Raw genomic sequence first — 24052 nt, forward strand, 5'->3', positions numbered from 1 at the left:
AGTGGGAGAAAAGTGACAGCTGTAGCCCCTCTGTCAAAGAACGGGTGCATGCTTGGAGTGGAATTGGGGGAAGTTGGAGGAACTCTCCTGGGGTTGAGGCAGGGTGGTGGGAATGAAGTGGGAAGACAGAGTCTGGTTCCACTAAAATTATATTGGACCTTCAAATCTTCCTCAGAAAATGAGACAATTGTGATACCTAGAGGCAGCTGATAATTGATCTTTCTATTGATGTAGACAAAAAACAACATGGAAGCAAAGTAAAAGGAGATGAGAACATATCAAGCATCTATCCACTCTTATTCCGTAGTAAATGACAGCTAAATTGAAGAGGCAAGGATTTCTTGGGGTGATATCTTTTATTGGAACAACTATATAACTGGGATAAAGTTAGACAAACTTTCAAATGCAAGACATTCTTCAAAGATTTAGCTTTGTTTCATTCAGGGGCAGCTCCTAGTTCCATAGTTGGTAGGGTTGGAAGGGACCTGAGCAGGTCATCAAGTCCGACCCCCTGCCATGGTCAGGAAAGGATGCTGGGGTCAAACAACCCTGGCTAGGTGATTATCTAGCCTCCTTTTGAAGATCCCCAGGGTAGGAGTGAGCACTGCTTCCCTTGGAAGTTGGTTCCAGATCCTAGCCACCCTGATTATGAAGTAGTGCTTCCTGATGTCTAGCCTGAACCTACTCTCAGTCAACTTATGGCCATTCTTCCTAGTTGCTCCTGGTAGTACTTGGGGGAACAGGGTCTCTCCCATTCCCTGCTGGTCCCCCTTGGTAAGTTTAGAGATGGACACCAGATCCTCTCTCAGCCTTCTTTTGTGGAGGCTGAACAGGTTCAGGTCCCGTAGCCTCTCCTTTTAGGGTCTGCCCTGCTGCCCCCGATCATGCGAGTGGCCCTCCTTTGGAGCTGGCCACATCCCTCCTGAATTGCAGCACCCAGAACTGGATGCAGTACTCCAACTGCAGCCTGACCAATGTCGCATAGAGGGGGAGGATCACCTCCTTGGACCTGCTCGTGATTCATCTGTGGATGCATGACAAGGTGCAGTTAGCTTTCCTGACCGCGTCCTCACATTGGCAGCCCATGTTCATCTTGGAATCAATAGCAACTCCAAGATCCTTTTCTGCCTTTGTGCTGACAAGAAGGAGTGTAAACTCCTCCAGTTTAGTTTTCACTTACAGTACAATAAGAATATGTGGATAAACAGTCACTGCATGTAGAAGGTCTGCAGTGAGTCTCTTTCGCTTTTTAAGTTACAGAAGTTCAATAATTTGTCTATTGTCTAAAACTCCTTAAATTCACATTTGTACTAATGAACAAATATTGCATGATCAGCTAATAAAATGTCCTTTTGTTGAGTGTCCACACTAAGAGGTAGAATGGGGATCACTGCTTGAACCTTACTTTTGATGTTAGCATGATTCACTTCTCAAAGTTAATGTTGCATTCATATGGTAATATGCATATAATGTGTTAATTAATATTACTTTCATTTTAATGAATGTCCATACCACATGAAACCTCATTTACTAACAATTCTCATAAGTTCTTAAACTGAAGTGGCATAAAGCAAAAAAGTTGAGTGTAAAATCAGAAATGAAAGAACAAAATTGGTTTTCAAATATTTAGTGCTAGATCCAACTTCTGGTAAACTTATGAGAAGATTCCCACCGACTTCAACAGAAGCTGAATCAGGCCCTTAGGGCTCTACTGATAATATGCTGAGGCTCAGCAACAATTCATCCAAGGGACAATGAATGTATCAAATAATTGAAATATGTACTTAAGTATTTAAAAATTAATTAATCACAAAATGGCAATACTTTAAAGATTATATTAGATGCAGGGTTGACTTCATCATTTAAATTAAAGAAGTTTATTTTACAATAATAATTATTTACACTTACAGAGGGTATTCTTTGCAAGAGTTTCACTATGCTTATAGGCATGAACTTAACCTTACAAAATCTCTAAGTGTTAATATCTCTAATTTACATATAATGAAACTAAGATACAGGAGAGTGAGTGCATCTACACGAGATGCTACTGCACTGTGGCTAGCATGCAGTAGTGCCAGAGAACGTCTATTAAATGATGCTACTGCACAGTAGTGTATTAGCACTGTCTGCACTGTGACGCGCTACTGTGCGGTATTATTTGCCTACTGTATAGTCAGCGTCTCATGTAGACATGGCCAGTAAGGGTTAAATTTTTACCAGGTATGTGTACACAACAACAAATGTACATGTGCGCATAGCTAACAGACTACCATATTTCACGGTGTACAAGTTGATGCAGTGTATAAGGTGACCCCATTTTTCTGATTCAAAAAGTTACAATTTTCATAGATCCAGGTTATAAACTGACCTAACCTTTTGGATCAGAAATATGGGGTAAATTTATACTGGCCTCTGAGTGCTCTCACTGTGGGCCAGGCACCCGGGGGGTGGACACATGCTGCAGCGTCGCTTGCAGGGGATGGGCTTGGGCTTGGTGCTCAGCTGGCGCAGCCCAGACCATGTCACTGACAAGGGACAGGACCAGGCTCGGTGCTTGGCTGGTGTGGCCTAGGCAGCGCCACTCACAGGGGATGGGGATGGGGATTGGGCCAGGCTCAGCACAACTGGTGCAACCCAGGCAGCACTACCTGCAAAGGATGGGGCTAGGTTTGCACTCGGCTGATGTGGCAGCGCCACTTGCAAAGCATGGGAGTTGGGCTCACTGTGCAGGTGAGTGGTGTCTCTATGGTGACGTGAAGGCCCACAAGCCATGCTCAGGCCAAGCCTGGGCCCCAGAGCCTCCAGCAACAGGGACGCCATCTCGCGATAGGTGAAGAAGGCCGGGTTGGGTCAGAGCCAGGCCAGGGTTTGGCCAAGGCTGGGACTGGGCTGGCACTGGGGTGGGGGTCAAAAGTATTAATATGGTGTATAAGTCTAAGTGGAAATTTAAAGGTAAATATTTTGGCTTCAAACTGACTTATACACTGTGAAATATGGTAAATGAATAAGAGGTCCCAGAATGGGAATTCTTGTCTACAATAATGTAAGTAGCAGGGAAAACAGGTGGAAGTATGGTATATGGGACACTTTTAAGAATACCCATCATTAGGTTATTTAAATAAATTTTGATGAAGGGAAGATAGATTGATTTAAAGACACATTGTAGTACAATGACGGAAGAATGTTTGAATGGAGGGGATCTGGATAAAGGAGCCCAAGATAGGAGTGACTGCCACTGCTTGGCCTCATGCACCCAGTGTTTGGAAGAATGATGATGCTGGTGATAATGTCTGCATGGAAATATACAACATGGCCAAGCACTTTATATATACACAAATGTATAGACTATCCTCTGGGTAATGAACTAACCACATACAAATACTTAACTCACATGTGTACAATGTAATTTCCTTGCATAATTAGGAAGGTTTAGATGAAAATACCAAGTTCTTTGTTTTTCATTTTGACAGTCTATTCTTAAATAAACTGACCAAGATCTTATAGATTTTCTGACTTCTAATCCTATGTTTTAATCACATCCTTCTCTCCTGTTTCATTAAAAGGATCAAGGATCGCAGGAAGGGATGATTTCCTTTGATATGCAGAGCTGCACTGGAATAAGGAAAACAATATAATACATACTAGGTGCGTCTACACATGTCCCTGACTGTGTAGTTGGTACTGCATAGTCCCAGCGCACATGGGTCATTTCTGACCCTACTGTGCAGTAGCTCATTGCAATACTACATCACTATAGCATCTCATGTAGATGGGCCCAGTATGTACATAATGCTACTACACTCCCCTTTTCACTTTGTTTTACAGTAGGACTTTTGCCTAGTATCTTCTCTAGATCTCTCCTTCCTGGCTCTTGCTACAGAGTTAACAAACAGAAAAGTATATATATCTTAATACTTCTCATTGTCACAACCCAAAGTTGTGATTTTTGTTTTGTGTGTGCTTTGGCACCACTGAATTATGTTCCCGCTAAATTGCAGCTTCTTTGCACGGTGGAGTTTTCTGCTGCAGAGGAAAACCCCGGTGCAAAAAAGATTCCCGCCAATTTGTAGCTTTCTTTGCAGTGTGCATTTCTTCTTTGCAGCACAGAAATGCTCGTTCCAAAGAGTTCCCGCCATTTGTATTCTAATTCGAGCCCCATTATTGGCTTGCGTTAAATTATTCACACGTGGCGGCTAGCGATTGGCTTGCTAGCCGTATAAAAGGCTTGGGTGGTTTCTGCCCAAGTTGGAGAACTTTGAGCATGCTGCAGAGTGCCTCTACGGAGATTTGACTTGAGGCTGCTGATCGATAGACTGATCACCTATCGATTCTTCTCCCCGTCGCCGCCTGATCCCTCGACGTACCCTTCCCTGCGCGCTTTCGTTCCACGAAGCCTAGCAAACTTCATGTGAGTCTATTTAGAGCTCTTCGAAAGGATCCACGGAGCCTCGACAACTCCGTGGGAGTGATCGAATATTGTCTGAGTCCTCAAACGAGGATTTAAGCGGAGCTGTGCCTGGGAAACTGTCCAGCCTACACCGCGACCATCTTCGGTGTAAGTAAACAATTTTGAATCAACCATTACGCGTCCGTGACTAATTCCAGTGTGTCGCCTGTTCTCTCCGACCCAGCATGCCCGGGCTGCTGGCCACAGCCTGCGCGGCGCGAAAAAGGGCCCGGACCGCTCCCCGCCGCCCGCAAAAGCAATTAAGAAAGGGTCTTAGTTTTCTACTTTGTGGGTGCAATTATGTGCAATTACACATACAATTAAGATGGAGCAATAAACTCTGACATAGTCCATGACAGAATCAACTGCTCCCAGGTGCAGGGTCCACATGTGCACCTGGGACTGCAGCATTTTGGGCTGAGACAAAGTAACCAAGGCCTGGTACGGGGCCCAGGGGGTCAGCCCTGGACTCCAGGTAGCAGCATTGGGCAGCATTGGGGCTGGCTGGGGTAGAAGAGCAGGCAGCCCCTACACTTTAGCATTCTTGTACTGCAGCCAGCCCCTGTCACCAACTACACGTATTTCAGAGCATACAAATACTCCGCCGTTCAATAATACTATCTCCATACTATCTTACAGCACAGTTAATAAATTTACTATGCCCTAACACCAGTACATGTGTAGGTGGTGATGCTTTACTGAAGAGCTAATTAGTCTACTCTGCAGTAACATGCATGTGTAGATGCACTCTGTGATATACAATTTGTGGCTTACTCACTCCTTACTAAAATGCCAAGTCCCACTGATTGCAACAAAACTACTTTAATTCCAGAACAGGGGGCCATTCTGGCAAATACTTACTTTGCCCAAACTCTTCCAGTGGATGCACAAAATGAATGTCATTCTCTTTATTGGGACTCCTTTGTAGGAGTACATACCTGGAAGGCTGTGTAAGCTCTACTATCTGGCCTTTAATATTTGTTTGTATAAGAATTTCAGGGTTAGGTTCCTTTACTCTTAATTCTGCTTGTATGAAATTAACCCTTTCCTGATTTCTGTACAACTGAGGTGTGTTAATCTATTTCACTTTGTAGCTTCTACACTGTGCATACAAGTAAGAATTGAGTCAGAAGCAGTCGCACTGTTTTAAAAGCTTTTTTTCTTTCCCACAAATAAAGACACCATCTCTTTTTCCAAGGAAACAGTTCGAATTAACCAATAACCCCCTACAAGTATAACATGTTGGTGATATAGAACAAGTATTGATTAAAACAAAAAGTCCTTTTTAAACAGTATTAATTCTTACCAACTCCAGTAGTTATTGATTCTGCATCAATGTCATTAGCCTTTTTCTTTGCCACCTCAGCTAGCGCCAATTCACCCTTATCTAGTGCAAGGTAATGGATGTCCTTTGGAAATAAAGCAAAAAAAAGATTAATCTAAAATGAATCTTGGACAAGTAACAAAGGAGAATTTGAACAAGAAAGAGGCTCTTTTATTGCTTAGATTACAAACACAGATGGAACTGATGAACCTACTGTTACATTTTAATTTTCTCTTATTCTTTCCAAATGCAAATTTATTATCTTACTCATGTTGTTGAATACAAGGTCTCTGGTTAACAATACATAAAACATCGACCATCCATGAACTGATAAAAGGAGGCTGTCAGCACTGCCTGGATAAATGAATCCAAGTATTTTTGATGCCTATGCTTATGTTTGATGCAATACAAATTGCGGGGACTTTCGCTGGGTTATGATTTGCAGTATCTTCTTTTGTGTGGCTCTTTGTTTACATATGACCTAAATTTCAGGAAGTCCCTAGATCTGAAGCTTGTATTTGGGGTGTGAAAGTATTTCTACCTGCGTAACTCTCGAGTTAAAGTTGTGTTGGCAACTCATTTTATGTAGAGAGGGCACGCCTACATGTGTACTTTAATGTGCAGTAGTCTATTTTAATGTGCATTAAAGCATCACTAAAAACATGGGACATTTATACACATGCCTTTCCCACGCGTTGAAGCAGACTCTATTAATAGAGTCTGTGGAGCACATGAGCTGACGCGCCCAGCGCTGTGTTGCACACATCTGTATAAATAGCAAAATGTGTATCAGTGTGCAGAAAATGGTGGTGGTGTGCTTTTGAACTAAAACACCTTTTGCTGTTTATACAAATGCACCTGATGCAGTGCTGGGCCCTTTTAAAAGCGCATGATGCTGCAGCGAATGCATGCATGCAAATGCCCATGCTTTTTAGTTAATGTGCATTACAATAGGCAAATGTACACTAAACATCACTTAAAAACCATAGGTGCCTATACATGAGCAGGGCCACTGCTCCAACATGTTGTAATTCTAGCACATTGGAGCAGACTCAATTAATTACCGTGCTCCAGCAGCCTCCCATGTCTCGTGTATCAGTGTCCCCACACTTCAAAATGGTGGCGGGGGTACTTTATCTAAACCTCATTTGATGAGCTTTGGATAAAGCACCCCTGATGCCATTTTGAAGTGTGGGGACACTGATACATAAGACACCTCAGGCGCTTTAGTTAAAGCAGCTCTCAAAGCCTCTCTAAAAAGCAATTCCCCCACACCCAACTCCCAGAGCATGTTTGTAAATGTCCTGTGCTCTTTAGTTAACGCACATTAAGACAGGATAATGCTCATTTTGTTAGTACCTCACAACGGAGGGCATATATACACATACTTTTCCACACTGTGACATGTTGGAGATCCAGCACGTCGGAGCAGACAATTGAGTCTGCTCTGCATGCAAGCTGACAGGCACCATGCTGCATTGCTTGCAGTTGTATAAGTGACAAAATGCGTCAGCGCAGCTAAAATGGTGGCAGTGCCCTTTTGACCTAAAACACCTTCAATGTATTTTACTTCAAAAGTGGACCGTCACCATTTTCTGTGCACTGATGCGCATTTCACCGCTTATACAATTGCGTGGGTTGCAGCACCAGGTGCTTTTCAAAGCATGTTAGCACTAAAGCATGTAAACGCATGAGTAGACATGCCCAGATTATCACAATGCACTGGGAATTCTCTGCGCCCACAGGCGGATGTAGGATTTTGAAAAGGAGGGTGCAGATGGTGTGGTGCATCATCACATATAACACAACACATATTTTTCTCCAATTAAAAAGAAACTAGAAGCTTTATTAACACAAGAGGCTTAGGGCTATATTATTCAGTTTAAGGTCAAAGCAAAAACAAATATAACTTTATTGGAATGTACACTAATTTGATATTTTACACATTATGTATAAAAGCACACCAAACAAGTCAAATAATTAAAAGATAGCATTTAATTAATTATGTAATTATTAGAATTAAATGTACGTCTCTTATTCAGATTTATCAAACAAAATCTATTTTTTCTCCCATTGCGGCATACTTCCCCTATTGTTGAATTAAACCAAGTTTTAATTCCTTGGAGGGTAGAAAAACTTTTCTGATGTAGCCATAGATGCAGGAAATGCAGGCAACTTGAGTATAATATGAATGTTTGAAAACTTTTTCTTGTTGCAGATTGTTAGACTATCAATGGCTGTATTTGGCACTTCTTGTTTTCTCCATGCCTTCCCACTTCTTCCACATTTGAAATTCTGCCAGAAATACCTTTTCCTCTGACAAGTCTTCATCATACATCTCTAAAATACAGTTGTTTTGTAGCTGGATATTGACTTGAAAAAGAAGGTATTAGAATGCCTAGATCTGTTACAGTGCTGCCATGCAACGTAAATCTCTGTGTCATTTCTTGAATCATGGAGTCCAAAAATGGGGTCTAGGTGTTAATTTGAAAATAGTCCTCAACACTGCCACATGAAACACCGCATCTGTGTTGATGCTGGGCTACAAGCTAAGGAAATTTTACCTCAGCGTCATGTTTTCTTGCGACTGACTGAATGTTATTAAATAGTTCTGTGCACTCTTCTTTAGAGTTAAACCTTTTATCTTCAACCAACTCAACTGCTACTTTTAGTTTGTTATAACAACATAGCACAGTACCAGCATTCACCTTCTGAAGCTCCTCGGACATGGAAGGGTGATTCCTAATAGTGATTCAGGGATCAAGTTGATGATAAATTCAAAATTGCACTTGTTTTTGTAGTGCATATTTGCTTGATCTCTGATAGTTTTGCCACAGGCAGCTGCATTGCTTCCAGAACTGCAATGTTAGCTTTACAGAACTCAGTGAACACCATGATACTGTCATGTTGCTCCGCTTACTTTGTACACAGGGCAGGTGTTTGTACTCTCTGGACACATAGAATTGATAGTGTCTATTTCCCTTGCATGTGCACAGCAGGAGGCATGACTGGGGTTGTGCATTAGATCCCATTGCACCTTATTGCCAGTACAAGGGAAGCCCAGGTGACCCTCCAGCCCCAGGGCTTTTCTGCACTCTGGAGCCCTTGGGATCACAGCAGCTGTAGTCCCCAGACCCTGGGGATTATGGCTGCTATGATCCCTAGGGCTCGGGGCAGGGTAGGTGCGAAACCCCTGGACCCTGGGTATCGTGGTTGCCATAATCCCTAAGGCTCAGAGGTTTTTCGCTGGGCATAGTGCACCCTTGTGGCTGGGAGCCCCATCAGCTGATGGGGCTCCTAGCAGCAGGGGAGACCCTGCTACATGTGCAAAGTAAAGCTCAATCACAACCGGGTATAAAGTTAGTGCATATTTTCAAGGTCTGGCTTTATAGCTGGTTGGAGCTTATTATTATATGATAGCAACTTTGCATGTGTAACTAGTCTTCACATAACTGCACAATTAACCAGTTAATTGTGCAATACCTGTAAAGTTAGAGGGGGCCTCAAGTATTTCTCTCATTTGGCTGATGCCTAAACACAACTGATGCTTTTTTTTTTTTTAATTTCAGGTGCGAAATTGTAATATGACAAGATACAGAGTAAGAGATACACAATGACTATACTCAGCATCTGGAAATCTGATTTTATGTAAGCCTATACACTGTTCAGAGGTTAGACATTAGTGGTTCCATCACAACATTGATTCCTTAATTTTGTCAAATCTAGATAATTTTTTTCCCCATAAGAGACCTAAAATAGTTTTTGCTAAGCCAGCACCAGTTAGGATGTAAACAGGTAAAAAGCCCAGGAAAACTTCACAAATGGTGATGTAGTTTTTGATATAGTGCACACAGATATATGTTCTACATTTGAAATGTCTGTAGCTTCTTCTGTTATTATTGTAAATAAATATGACTCATTTATTTCATTTTCCAGTTGCTTCTGATGTGCATCACACACTTCTGAATAGTTTGGCTAGTATATTTTGAATTTTGGGGTGCATTTAGTAAGAGTTCATGTAATGTTACATCAGCAGGTTGGCAGTAGAGGCGTAATGGTGACTGGAAAATACATTCAGTTTATGCTTATCTAATTCACCATCTCTAGAACTGGCAAACTTTTCTTACCTACAAACAAATCAGTCTCAATTATCAGTGTAAGTTTCTTTCAGTTTTCTTCTACTCTGCACACCTTCCTTTGTTCACTGTGTGCATCTTTATTTTCATAACATTTGCAGAACATTTGTGCTTTTAAACAGGCAGTTCCATTAAACTATTTTTAGTATGATTTTTCAGTCCTCTCTCAAGTTTTTTTTGCCATTTTGATTAAGGCTTAGAGCAGCATTCAGTAACCTTTTAAGTAGTTCAGGTCATAGAGGATGGGTGGGTGCTAGGACCCTGCTACTGCTGCCACTTTTCCCCACAGTGGCACAAAGAAAGTGTCTGCCTGTGGCAGGGCACTGGTTGTGTCTGCCACTTTAATGTCCTGGAGCTGGCAGCTGCCAGGTGCCTGATGAGGGCAGCCATTTTGGGATCTGGGGCTGCCCATATAAACAGGGCAGCTTGGCTGCTAGAGGTCAGGCAACAACAATGCCTGGCTGGAGAGCTGCTGGTATCATCTGGAGGTAAGGGAGGAGCTGTAGGGGATGGTAAGGAGGCTCCTGGTCCTGGGTATGACCTAAAACTGTACCCTGCTGGGAGTGGGTGGCCTGGTGGGGCTCTCAGTGGCGTGGGAGCCCCCAGGAAATGGCAGGCCAGTTACCACCCCGGTGAAAGGCAGGTCAGGGCGCCTTAACCCCTAGCCTCCATGACCAGATGGGTGACCCCTTTGTTTGGAGGGCCCAGAGGGTGGACCCTCGGAGAGTGAGAAAAGGGCCATAGACTCGGGCCTGTCTGAATTTCCCCTGACTGCCCTGTGCTGGGGCCAGGACCAGAAGGGCTGAAGGGCCGGGGGCCCACCACGATGGACACCCAAGAGCTGCGGGCCTGGGGTTCTGACTGGCCTGGAGGTGGGCCAGGCCTAGTGAGCCGAAGGTCCAGGTGGGAGGATCACACCTGAAGGGGAAGCAGCTCAGGGAGCTATGTTGCCCGGTATGACGGTGGAAGAGGCCGCCTGAGGGGAGGAATCCAGGTGGGGTTCAATTAGGAGGATTCTGGGGCCCAGTGTGGGGCCGGTGATGATGAGAACACCTAGAAGCCATCTGTGAGGCTTGGGCTGCAGTGTAGGGGAGGAATTGAGCGGCAGATAGCATCCCCTGGCATCGGGGCAGAAAATGGGCAGCCTCCCGCTTATTAAAATATATTAATTAATTATACCATCAAGGCGTGGCGGACGAGAAGGCGGGCGGTTAGCCCAGGAACAGGTGGGTGGGCCACACAGAGAACAGCCCTGAGCAGGCCCCCTGTTATACTGCTAGTGCCACTTCTCCCTGCAATGGTGATCATTGCCAAATCCCCCCTCTGCCAAATGCTCCTAAGGCTTCACATTCACTGGCCTGATCAAATGGTTCCATAGGCTGGATTCAGCCTGTGCGCCACAGGTTGTCAATCCCTGATTAAGAGCACAGCACAGCTACAGTAAAAACAGTCTTCATGGATGTGAAGTTGGGGAATATTTACCAGAGGTGGGTAGCGGACAGGAAAATTTCAGAAGAAAAGATGACTTGATTAGTGGAAGAGCTAGACCATTTAAAAAAAGAGAGAGGTTGTTAACGCTTGTTAGGGCTATGTGAAGCTTCGGTCGCTGATTCAATCTGGCGGAGATTCGGCCCGATTTTGGCTCCGATTTTTTGGCAGAGATTCAGCAGATGGAGTGTCCCACAGGAGGGCAGGAAGGAGTCCCCAGTGCACTTGGTGGCAGACCCAGAAGTGGACCAGAAACACTTCTGGTCCACTTCCAGGTCTGCCACGGAACACGCGGGGGACCCTCCCCTTGCCCTGGCGACTGGTGCCTCCTAGTCTGGGGGGACATCCAGGGTCCCCCTGCGGTCAATCGCTGAGCCAGGAGGTTGAGGGGGGAAACCCCCAGTATGCTCCCTGGCAGACCAGGAAGTGAATCAGAAGTACTTCCGGTCCACTTCTGGGTTTGACGCCGTGCTTCTGTGGGATGCTCCATCCGCCCCAGCATCACAGTGTTCATGAGACATGCCTGGTATCTCAAGGTATGTAGGAGAAACATTTAAAGTTGTGTCTATGGCCGAATTGCATCTAATCTTCAGCTTCGGATTTGGCCAAATCAAATCAGGACAGTGATCTGAATCAACGAATCAAATCACTGTCCCCCGATTTGGGCCGAATCCAAATCTAATATGGCCTGTTTCGCACACTCCTAACACTTATGGAGTGAAGAACGATTAGCTGGAATCAGATATATTATAATGAGTCATTAAGTCAACTGACTTCCTCAATATTGGCTTAATAGAAATGCTATTGCTGCCACCACGCAATTAGTTTTAAATTTTGGATGGAACAGAAGTCAAAATGGGGTGTGACCATACCATGGCATCCTCACTGGATCTGCCTCTGTCTGAGTGAGAAGATGAAGGTCCTTGCTGCCATGATATTGGAGCTATTGAGGCTAATAATGCTCTCTAAGGCTGCCTATACATCTGCTTGGAAGTGCGGGGGGTGTCTAATTATAGCAGTTTCTGGGCAGCTGCTTTAATTAAAATGCCACAGCATCACGTTTATTCAGCCCCACTTGCATTTAAAAATGGCTGCAGGACATGTGCCCCCATAGCCATTTTTAAATGTGTGGGGCTTAATACAAGTGACACTCTGGCAATGCTGCACTTGCTAATTAGAACATGTAAGAGCACACGTATAGGCAGCCTAACTTTAACATCCCCATAGATCAGAGGTGTCAAACTCTTCAGGCCCTGCAGGCTGGATGAGTCATGTGGGGCTGGTCTGTGGGGATGGATTAGGCCCAGAGGCAGCCCTACCTGCCAGATCCATTGCACAGGACTAATCTGGCATGGGCACCACATTCAGTGCACATTGTCACGGGATGGGGTCCTCAAGGACAGCCGTGATCTCCTAAGGCCCCTTGACCATGCCAATGTGGCCCAATGGGCACCCTCAGTTCTCGCCTGCCACGTTTTTGATGGAAAATATAAAAATAGGGAGGCTGCCTTTAAGTCCTCTTGGACACAGTTTGATGGATTCTCTGAACCCTGTGGGTTCTCGGACCCCTTGTAGGTCCTGTTTCACAATGGGTCTTTCGGGGGCACCCCAGCCTTATGGGCTATATGCATGGCTCCAACTGACCCTTTACCACGCCCCAAGCCTTGCAGATGGTACTGGCATTGTCTTCACTAGGTCTCATTATAATTTGGCCCCTCAGCGCCGGGCTCTCCGCAGCCGTCTCTGCGCCCCTCGGCACCAGGCTCTCTGCAGCCCTGTCTCTGTGCCCTCTCTGGTGCCGGGCTTTCCGCAGCCCAAATGCTGCGCCCTCTCTGGCGCCAGGCTCCCAACATGGCCATGAGCCCCTAATGAGGCCTCCTCCTTCCCCAAATAGCCTCACCCAAACCACCCATCTTATAAAACGGCAACCAAAACATAAGCCCCTGGGCTATAACATAACACAAACTACATAAGATGTGCTCAGCCCCTTTACATTACCCAGAGCAGAACTTAGTCAGGCCTATTCCCTTCACTTGCTCTAGGAGGGCTCCTCCCCTGGCCACCAGCAGAGAACTGCCTCCTAGTCTCTGTCCTGGGGTTTATATGGGCCCAGGGCCCTGCCCCTTCTGTCCAGCTGACCAGGTGCAGGTGCAGGCTAATTTCCTCATGAGCTGGTTGCCATGGCAACCTGCACCTGGGCTCCTGTCTGGCTCTTTGGGCTCTTCCCAGGCAGTTTCTGCTCTTTCAGGAGCAGGCATCTAAGTGCCCTGCGACACCCCGCCCCCCACCCCAGACTGGCCCTATGTGCTGCATGCATGTGCCCTGGATCAATCCCACGTGCTGTATGCAGAGCACGCTGGGCCTTGCCCCATGCATTGTATACAGTGTGTGCCAGTCCCAGCCCCACATGCAGCATTTGCTGGCCCTGGCCCTATGCACCATACACACCATGCTCCCTCCCTAGCCCTGAATGCTGTGTGCAGCACAGTGCATATTTTGTGCAGCACAGTGCATGTGGCATGCAGAATGGGCTGGCACACATGCTACATGCAGCATGTGGAACCAGGGCTGGTTTGTGCTGCATGCAGTGTGCAAAGTCCAGTCTGAGACCCATGGACAGCACCATGGTCTGAATGACAGAGCTCTTCAGGCCAGATCTGGCCTACAGGCTGTATTTTTGACACCCCTGTCATAAATGATAAGTAACCTAAATTAACAAGATTTTGTGGCCACTGCCATGAGTTTGGGATAATCACAAGTTGCTACATATTCAATTTATGGGGTAGGTCACAATCTGGAACCTGGTAGGCTTGGATTAGGAATAAAAATCTGAGACCTGAATATTATTTCCATATCATTGGTCCCACATTGCCTCCTACATTATGAAGTCAGGGACCAGACCTCTCTGTTTTGGGATGAAGGATATCTTTTAATGATTTAACAAGCGGCTGGATTTTTATCCTGTACATGGCTACTAGCATCATTTTATGCCATGGCTACATGTGAGAGAAAAACTTCCTTTGTCTCCACCATATTATCTGCAAAGTCTGAATCAGTGGATTAGAAATGGCAGAAACATAAGCTTGTTATTTTTCCTAAGAAAGATGCAAATCCAATGACATACTTTATTTTTTATCATTATTCTGCACTCTAACTAGATGCAGGAACATAAGAGGAAAGGAATATTTTCTCGAGCTAATGTCCCACAAGGAAAACTACTGAAATCTCAGACTCAGAAAGCATCTGATGTGAAGATCCTTCTAAATCTGAATTTATTGACCCTTTATTTGAGGTGAGAGACTCTGAGAGATGAGTGGCAGGGCTGTATCTCACCCAGTTCTTGAAGCAGAACAGAAGACAGAAAGATGGAAAGAAATACGAGACGTAAGTAGTGACAGACATGAGAAAAAAAGGAAGGAAGATAATAGTCATGCTTCAAAAGCAAGATTAAGAGAACAAAATCGCATCTAATTTAATTTAATCATATTTAACTTTATAAAAAAAAAACCTCTCTCCCTTTGCACGGTTACCTTGTTTCACCACCTTCGTCCTTCAATTCCATATGTACATGCTTGTGACCCTTTCACTTGCGTAGTATTAACTTTTTATTGTTTAAAGTATAAAGGGAAAGAATTAGGAGTTCTTGAAAAGCTGGCCTGTCTGCTAGGTGATCATCTTCCTTGTGGTAAGTGGCACTAACAACAGTACTGAAAGGCAAGAAATATTGGGCATCAGGAAGACACGAAGGTAGGGAGAAGCTTAAGGAATGCTTTAAAGGACAGCAATTCTCCATAAAAAAAGGCATGCTGACTTTCAGAATAACAGAAGTCTGGATGTGCCTGGAACATCTGAGCAGTGAGGGATGTGCTTTAACAAGAATGTACAAGTGTTTTAGGGCAAAGCAGTGAGTTAAGAAATTGCAGTGAACACTAGATTTCCTCTGTATTTAGGCCTAACAAGGTTGTCAGTACAGAGGGAGTCACAAAAGTTAGGAATTTATCAAGATTAAACAGTTAAAAGTTGTAGCACTCAGACGATCAGCTCTCCCCAGTATTCACACTGCTGAAACTGGAACAGCTAAGATGGGCCGGACACCTTTCAAGAATGCCCAACACTCGCCTAATGAAGAAAATCTTCTATGATGAACTGTCAAATGGAGTACACTCTCACAGTGCACCAAAGAAGCAGTACAAGGATACCTTAAAGGTGTCCCTAACAAGCATCAACCTGGAGTTGTGAGAGCAAATTGTTTGCAACCATCCATCCTGGATGACATCCTGGATGTTATCAATCCAGAACAGAGCACTGGCCTTTGAACACCAACAAACGGCAGAAGCAATGAATAAATGCATGGCCAAAAACAAAAACTTCTCGTACCCAGTCCTCATTGTTTTCCTGCCTCTGCTGTAGCAGATTGTTCAAGGCAAAGATAGGGCTTATAAGTCACCTATGTACCCAAGTGACCTGGTCTCCACCTCATTCCTTTCTCTTTCCTCTCTCTTTTTTCTTCTCCTTTTCTCCCTCCCTGTTTCTTTCCCATTTCTTTTCTCTCTTCTTCCCTCCTCTCCCCACCGCTGGATGCAGTCGTCTTCGCCCGTGAACGACGAACAACACACAACCACCCCTACATGCTTTCTATAGCTTCTTTGCGGCTCATGTAGCAGCACAATGAGCAGATTTTTAAGTTCTTAAACAGTGCTGAAATTAAGCAAAAATATGAGTAACCATATGATCATATTGTTTAAACCCATCATTAGTTCCTCATTTGCTTTATACTACTCATTACCCTTGCTCAACTAGTTACATCCAAAATTTAAAATACAAGCAGCTGGGGCAGAGAACATATCTTTTGAGGTCATCTGTAAAGCGTATAACAAAATTATATTTGTAGGAGAGATTGTGAGCATCAGAAAAACAAGTGATAAAAGGATGATGTTAGGGAATGAAAATGCTGATTCCTTAGAAGGAACAGGGTGTTGACCTTCAGAAACTGAGACGCCTGGATGAGCCTGGACCATTTTCTGAGCACAAATACAGGTGTGGTTTTACAAGAATGTGCAAGTGTCTTGGGGCAAAGTAATAAGTTAAGAACTTGCTGTGAACTCTATACTTTCTCTGTTCATAGGTATAATATGGCTGTCAAAAATAGTATTGAGTCACAAACATTATGATTTTTATCAAGAATAAAAAGTTAAAAGTTGCTATTACCATTTTGCTCAAGATAGCTGAGAATCAGATTGCTGTGGAACAAGTATCAGCTTACAGATATTTGTATGTATAGCAAAATTATGTTCATAAATGTGAACGTTATGTTGGGTATGTTAAGAGAGCTTAAACTGAATTTTTTTACACTTTTAAGTAGTTTTATGTAGTAAGATTGGGGGAAAAACTACAGAGAACATCACAGCCCCTTTCAATGGACTTTCAACAAATTAAATTTACATTTTTTCAATGAAAATTACAATTTGTATTAATTTCCTGTTCACATCTTGGATTTTTTTCAATCTTGTAGATGATAGAACAATGTCAGTAAACAGGGGTCCAGTTCTTAAGATAGATCCAGGATCAACTGAGTAAGTGGCTTTTTGTGTGCTTACACAGATTGCTATAATGGAGTATGCACAAAAATGACTATTTAAAAAAAACAAACTATTTTAAGCTTTAAAAAAAAAAGTATGTAATATCTTTGCTAATTAATTCAGATTCTTTCTGATCCCAATACATGCACTCAGTATTCAAATGATACAAAACAGGATTTTTCTTGGAATTTATGAAGCACTAAATTAGGCAAAAACGAAATAGGAAGATGAACCAAAAGAAAAACCAAAATACCCTCACTCTACAGCTTTGGAATTTTTGCACTGCTTGCACAAAGCATAAGGGCCAATATCAAACCATGACCTCCTTTTGTTTTTAATGCCCAGTGCTTCATTTTGCCTCTTCTTTTATCTCATCATACACTATGCTTTGTTTTCATTTTCTGTAAAATGGCAGAATGGATCATCTTGTTGTATGCTTCTAGCAAGATTATAATTTATATAAAGTTTGTTATTTTACTATATATAATTTATATTGTTCATTTTATTGTACTGTTTTGGTGAAAGTTGTTAAGTTGAAAGTTGTAAATAAATTACTACAACTCACTCTATACCACAAAGAATAATAGCAAAATAAAATAATACATTTAAATTATTATAATTATTGTAATAGATTTGTTTTTCATGTAATCAACCCAAAGATTGCCAGTTCAGAGATCATCTTACGTATGTGAATCAACTGTAATGATACATAATTGAATCTGCTGGCTATCAAGTCTATGTTAAAATGGCTGGATTTTTATGATTTCACAATTTGATTAATTGCAGGAACTTTTTTTTATACTCATCCTCGCAAGTTAGGCTATGCTGGCCCTCAGTAAGCAGAAGTCATCTGAAATACTGATGTGCATGTATCCAGAAGATATTTTTGGGCAAAATTCCAACACTTCTTCAAAACTTACACTTTCCTCATCAGTGTATCACCCAAGATCTGACACTAATAAGCATGTCTGTTCCTCAGGTTTCTGCTACCCTTGCTAAAGGGGTTGGCCTTTTGAATTTTCAGCAGCTGAGAGCTGAAAACACACTACAAAAGGATTTAAAGCTAACAATTGTATTTATGGCTTGATCTGTTCTGTCAAAGATTGGATCATTTATTGTTCAATAAATGTAGCTGTTGTTTGTGATATTATGTTTTGCACTGAACTTTGTGGGAGTTGATATAACCGATAGATTTGTGTGACATGGAGTTGGAAGCTTTAGAGATCCTCACAGCAGTGTCTATGTGTGTATTATTATGGCATCATGTTGGTGATGCTATATAGTTATGGTTAAGAGATTTCTCTATAAACCTCTGCTTTCAGATACCTCCTTTTAATGAAAAAAGAGACTCAAATGAATTTATGCATCCTTTCCCACAAGCCTACGATAATTTGCTAAGAAGGTCTGAAGCAGTCTGCACAATTATGACCCATAATAGAAATGCTCAAGATAAAGCTTTTCTGGAAGTAACTGAATAAATCTATTAAATATTTGCACCCTCTTCCAGCCATCTTCCTCTCTGCCCACTTCTTATTCCTTCTCTCTCTGTTCCCTCATTGTACCTTTTTTACTTACTTATTTATTTCTCTTCTTTCTTATTTCCTTGCATTTTCCCCTAGGTATTATTCCTTTGGTTCAATATCTCTGCCAGAAGACGACAGAATGGGTGTCTTTACACATCCTCTGGGGGTGGGAGCGCTTTAGAGTGTCTCTTAAGAGCTATTCTAATTAAAGCACCTGCAGCGTATCATGTATTCAGTGTCCTGTGCTTCAAGATGACGGCAGGGGAGCTTTAACTAAAACTCATTCAACGAGCTTTAGTTAAAACACCTCTGCTGCCATTTTGAAGTGCAGGGACACTGAATACACAAGACGCTGAGGCTGGTGAAGCATGTTAATTAGCATGCTCCAGCAAACTCTATTAATCAAGTCTGCTCTAATGCGCTATAATTACAGCCCATGGGAGCAGATCTCCTGCATGTCTAAGGCATCCAATAAGACCTAAAGGCAGCTGTTTTTTTATGTACAGATACTGTTGGACTGTGAATTGTTAACACAAACAAGTGACCTATATATTGTGTTGCACATTCATGTTACACAATTATGAAAGTATTAAGGATAGGTAAAATCAGATTGGAAATGCTTAACAATATAGTAGATATAGTTTTCTCCTTATCTGTCAAAACTTAATAAAAAGTTAAAACAAAAATAAAAAGGCTAGATTTCATGTATTCACAGTGCTACTGTGACAGTACGTAGATTGTAACTCTTCATGGCAGACACTCTCTCCCTCTTAGGTCCCTGACAAACATTAAAATAATAGCACAACTGGGATCTGAGGAATTTTATGCACCATCCCCAAAACTGTGTCACGCTATGCCACACATGTCATGTACATGGCAGGATGTGTGCTGTTTGGGATGGGGCATAAAATTCTTCAGCACCCAATCATGGGACTGAACTGGGACCAGGACTGCACCCAACCTGATTCTATGGATCAGGAAGCAGGTGACCACGTCCTGGACCCTGGGGCTGCCCCATGACCAGTGCTTGGTTCAATCCCAGATCAGTCCCAAGGTTGGATATGGGTAGCCCCAGTTTGGGATTGGACAGGGGCAGTCCTCAAGGACTGGGCTGAGGGCAGTTGTGTCCCAGACCACAGGGCTGCCCTATGCCCAATCTTGATGCTCAGATGATTATTGAAATGGGACAAAGAGCAGCCCCAGGTCTTGGTCGTCCAATCCCAATGGCAATGGTCCGCTGTGCCTGGCATGGTTGCTGCAAGTGTGCCTGGCACAGACTGAGGCCATTAGCTCCTCAGGCTGAAGCACTCTTAAATACCCTGCCCTGCACTCTGCATGCAGGCTGCAGAGCAAGGCTGTGAACATGCAGGGCCCAGTTTAGCTAACTGTTGGCATTGGGACAGGGCAGGTCTGGCCAGGTGGGAGACCCAGAGCTGTCCCTGGTTGATAGTGACAATCTGTTTATTGTCAGCATTGGGACTGGGTAGTCCTGGGTCTGGGACACATGCCACATTCAATTTATGGCCCCACACAAAACAGCCACAAATATGTTCTACATTATATGAGAAATTGCTACAAATTGCTGGAATGTGTGGCATACTGCAATTTATGATACGAATAATATATTAACAGTGCCATAAATATAGCATCTGCCAGGACCCTTTCATTTGTACAATGGGGCCAAAACCTCCAGGCACTTAAGTAATGTGCATGAGACACAGCTGTGACTCTTACACTTCTAATATGTTCAACAATATGAATGTTACCTTTATGTGAGGTCTACTCACTTTTTAAAAAGCAAACAGCACTTCATTGAATGGTGGATTAGCAACAAGAAACTTCACTAGGTAAGAGTATTTTAAGAATGAATTTGAAAGCAGAGAGGATGAGCACTCCTTGCTGCCCAAGATTTGGCACAGCATATTACCACAGATGCTGAAAATACTACTTAGGTATTTTAAAATTAATAGGAGTTATGCACCTATATACCTTGAGAATCTGGGCCAATTAGCACTAGGAGCTTCAGAGAAAGCAAGGACAGCATAAAGGGACCAATTCTGATTTCTCATACAATGGGGTAAACCATAAATAAACTACCTGAAAGTGTTTATCCTTGTATAAACAAGCAGTTAGATCAGAATCAGGCCCTGGAGGAGTGATTGTGGAGAAAGGTGTTGATATAACATAGGTAAAGAGAAGGAGTGTTTGAAAAAATAAAAAACAAAAACAACCCAGAAAGAAAGCATGGAACAGTGTTATTAAAGGAGACTGATTTATGGGTCACATAAATGGAGAGGACAGGTAGCTTAAACTTGATAGAGAAAGAATGCTAGAGGCCCTGGACAGATTGAAAAGGTGAGAGGAATATCCACAAGTCTATTAAATGCCACATTAAAAATACATTCAAATAGTAATGTGGGTCCAATACTGCATTCATTTACATGGGTAGAAGTCGTAATGGTTTTCTGCCTAAGCAAGGTTAGAATTTTGGCCAAAGGGTCTAATTTAAACCAACAAAAGGAGGAAAATGCAAAGTTAAGCATTGTAAATTATTTTTCTTCTGCTATTGAATTGTGCCTACAACATTTTCCAAACAAGTACGGGAGAAAATTCTACTATGATTCTCAACAAACTAAAAGTTCTGGGGCTCTTCTATAGTTTTGTGTGTTAAAAAGCTAGAGGTCTATCAGTCTTCTGTGTTAGAGAGCCTCTCTCAAAAGAGGTTTACGTTTGACATTAAATTGGAAAATAGCACCAGCTATCTGAATCATCTGAAAAAAGAGGAAATGTTGATAACTAACTGTAGCTGGAGTACTTATGCCCCCAAGTGTCATTACTAGATGTTTTAGTAGATGAAATGTTACACATCTGCAAACCAGTTTAGATCTACAATTCCTTCTGTGGTGAACTGTCACCACTGAATGAAAGTTGGCAAAGAGGCCAATAGAAAGGAAAGTTTGCATTGGTTATGTTCTGGGCTTATCACAGAAAAGAGGCAAGGTATAATGGCAATATGAAAATAAATATCCCAGTGGTCGGAATATGTGAGAGAGGTAGTTTGAAGTCAGGCATCTGATGAAGTAAGTCCACTGCTTATAAAAGTTTATGCTATGCAACTCTGTTTTAGTCTTTAAGGTGCAAATCTATCCTGCCTTCTGCCTAAGAGATTTGAATCAGCTTCCTTTTTTAGGGACAGAATGATAGTGGCTATCACTGTTATCTTGAACGTGAGCTTGTGGGTGAAGAAACTGAGCTTCTTTAAATCCAAGATGGGCTGTCATTACCTTTTCTGTGCTGGAACCAAGCAATAACTGCTGCAAACCCCTTCCCTCTGGGCACGTCTATATGAGATGCTGACTGCACAGTAGCCCGATACTACTGCGCAGTAGCACTGCAAGGCAAAAATCATGATACGATGCTACTGCGCAGTAGCGTCATTTAAAAGGCATCACTTAAAAGGAAGACCCTCTGCAACTAAGAGGCCTGTAACAGGGAACCCTAGCCCTGTCACCTGAATACAGGCCCGCTCCTTTAAGGCCCGAACTTTCTGGACACGGAGTACTAGTGAGGAAGCGGTTAAAGGCTGAACTTGGTCAGCTAGTCAGCTGACTGGGAGGGGCAGGCCAGGACTATAAAAACCCCGGGCAGAGTGGCAGTGGAGCCCAGCAGCCAAGGGGAAAGGAGTGCATCTCAGAGCTCCAGGGAGAGGCTTGGTGGGAAGTCCAAAGCCAGGAAGAGGGGAACTATAGAAGCCCTGGAGAGATGTCAGCCGCACTGCAGCAAGGACTAGAGCTGATGGTGGGGAGCTGAAGCACAAACCCTGCAAATGTAAGCTGACATACGGCTTTCCTTACTCATATTTTTTGGGTGGCAGATATTGCCCATGGATAGGACTGTTTATTTTTTTTCTTTTGGTTATTGAATAATACCAGGTTTTGGTTGAGGCTATGAGGGGAAGGAGGAGGCCTCATTTTTGGGGCCCTCTATGGAGTGGAGACCCCGGCGCCAGCGAGGGTGCAGTTTTTGGGGGGTACATAGACCCCAGTGCTAGTGGGGGCGCAGGATTTTTGGGGTGCACTGATCCTGGCACCTGAAGACACGATCTTAAAAAGGTTGGGGAGTTCTGGTGGACCTGGGGTGCAATTTTATTTATTTATTTTTGGTTGGACTGGGAGAGTGCGAGTTCAGGGCCGTCCCCTGGTTGTAGGGCCGGTGGCTGGACCTCTGGGCCAGGGCTCCAGATTGGAGCAGGAAAGGGGGCCACGAGCCTCAAGACACCGGAAAACGCTAGAGCCTCAGAGTCAAACCCTTTTTGGTGGGTTTAGATGGGGAGGCCTAGCTAGAGAAAGACAGGGGTCAGGCCCACGTAGGCAAAAGGCCCCAACATACAAAAAACCCAAAACAATATGCAGTCTCCCGCTCATAGGAACATCATCATAATAATTTTCCATCAAGACGTGGCAGGCGAGAAGAGGGCGGGACATAAGAACTTCAAGGAAGACTCCAAGGGCGCCCCACGTAAGGCGCGAATTACCAGAGAAGATGGCGCTGGGGAGGGCAACCTGTTACAAGGCCACATCTACATGAGATGCTACTGAGCCGTAACTCGGGTTTATACAAATACTAAATAAATGTGCAGTAACCACTGCACAATAGTAGCTCATGTAGACATGGCCTTTGAGTTGCAGAGGATTTTCCTTTATGGTCCAGGGGACTAGCATGGAGGAGAGTTTCTATTTCAGCAACATCTTGTGAGAGGCTGCTGAAAAGGGACAAAAAGTGGGGATGGGAAGTGAGCCATGAGCTTAATTATACTTCTATAAATCAGCTGTGATGGTACCTAAATTTCTCCTAACAGTGGTGATCTGGGTCTGTGTCAGTTGGCAGTGAAAGGAAAGGAAGGGGGTGGTAAAGCCTCAGCTTGACTGACTGTATCTGAAAAGTAGAATTTCTACTGTATTCTGTGCCTTCTTTGGAAGCCCAGAGCATGTCTACATGGCCAACAAGGCTTGATAAGTGACCACTTGAAAAGTGAAGGCTAACAGGAGTATGACTACCTTTCACCATCAGTTCACTCTTTTTTTTTTTTTTTTTAAAGCTTCTTTTCCTGAGGAACACTGTGGCACTGTTTTGCTTTTTCAATACCTGCAGCAGTTCATCTGCTTCCTACTATCAGCTCCACTGCCTCTTATGACAGCATCTCTGTTCCTGACATAGTACAAGGCAAGCAATATGTTAGGGGAGCATCAGGGCAGTAGAGGGGATATGTCAGGAAGAGGCTTACCTTCTCAATTCTCTGTTGACTTGGGACCTTATGACAACATAAATTGCAGCTATTTCTCTGCCATTTACACCGCCACTAGGTACCTGAGAATCAGGGAGGCATTATCAACTCCTTGTTTGCCCTGCCTTAAGTACTGCAATCCATTGTTGTTCAAAACCTGAAGAGAATCAAACCCAATGGAATGGTGGAAGTGAAAGTAAGATTCTTTCCCAAGCCTCTAAATTAGTTGCGACTCTCAGCTTGGCTACGTTTAAGTCTTCCACTGAAAAGG

The 24052-nt window shown here is 43.4% G+C and overlaps 1 protein-coding gene across 2 annotated transcripts in view; it reads right to left on the reverse strand.

Moving 5' to 3' along the window:
- The window catches only part of WDPCP (WD repeat containing planar cell polarity effector), a 287418-nt gene that overhangs the window by 60890 nt on the left and 202476 nt on the right, over positions 1–24052 (reverse strand). For both annotated transcript variants that reach the window (XM_014525820.2, XM_025192301.1), the window contains exon 15: positions 5754–5856. In XM_014525820.2, the coding sequence (XP_014381306.1) occupies positions 5754–5856 (103 nt within the window). The remainder of the gene's footprint in view (positions 1–5753; positions 5857–24052) is intronic.

This window comes from Alligator sinensis, unplaced genomic scaffold, assembly GCF_000455745.1.
Source record: "Alligator sinensis unplaced genomic scaffold, ASM45574v1 scaffold219_1, whole genome shotgun sequence".
Lineage (NCBI taxonomy): Eukaryota > Metazoa > Chordata > Crocodylia > Alligatoridae > Alligator > Alligator sinensis.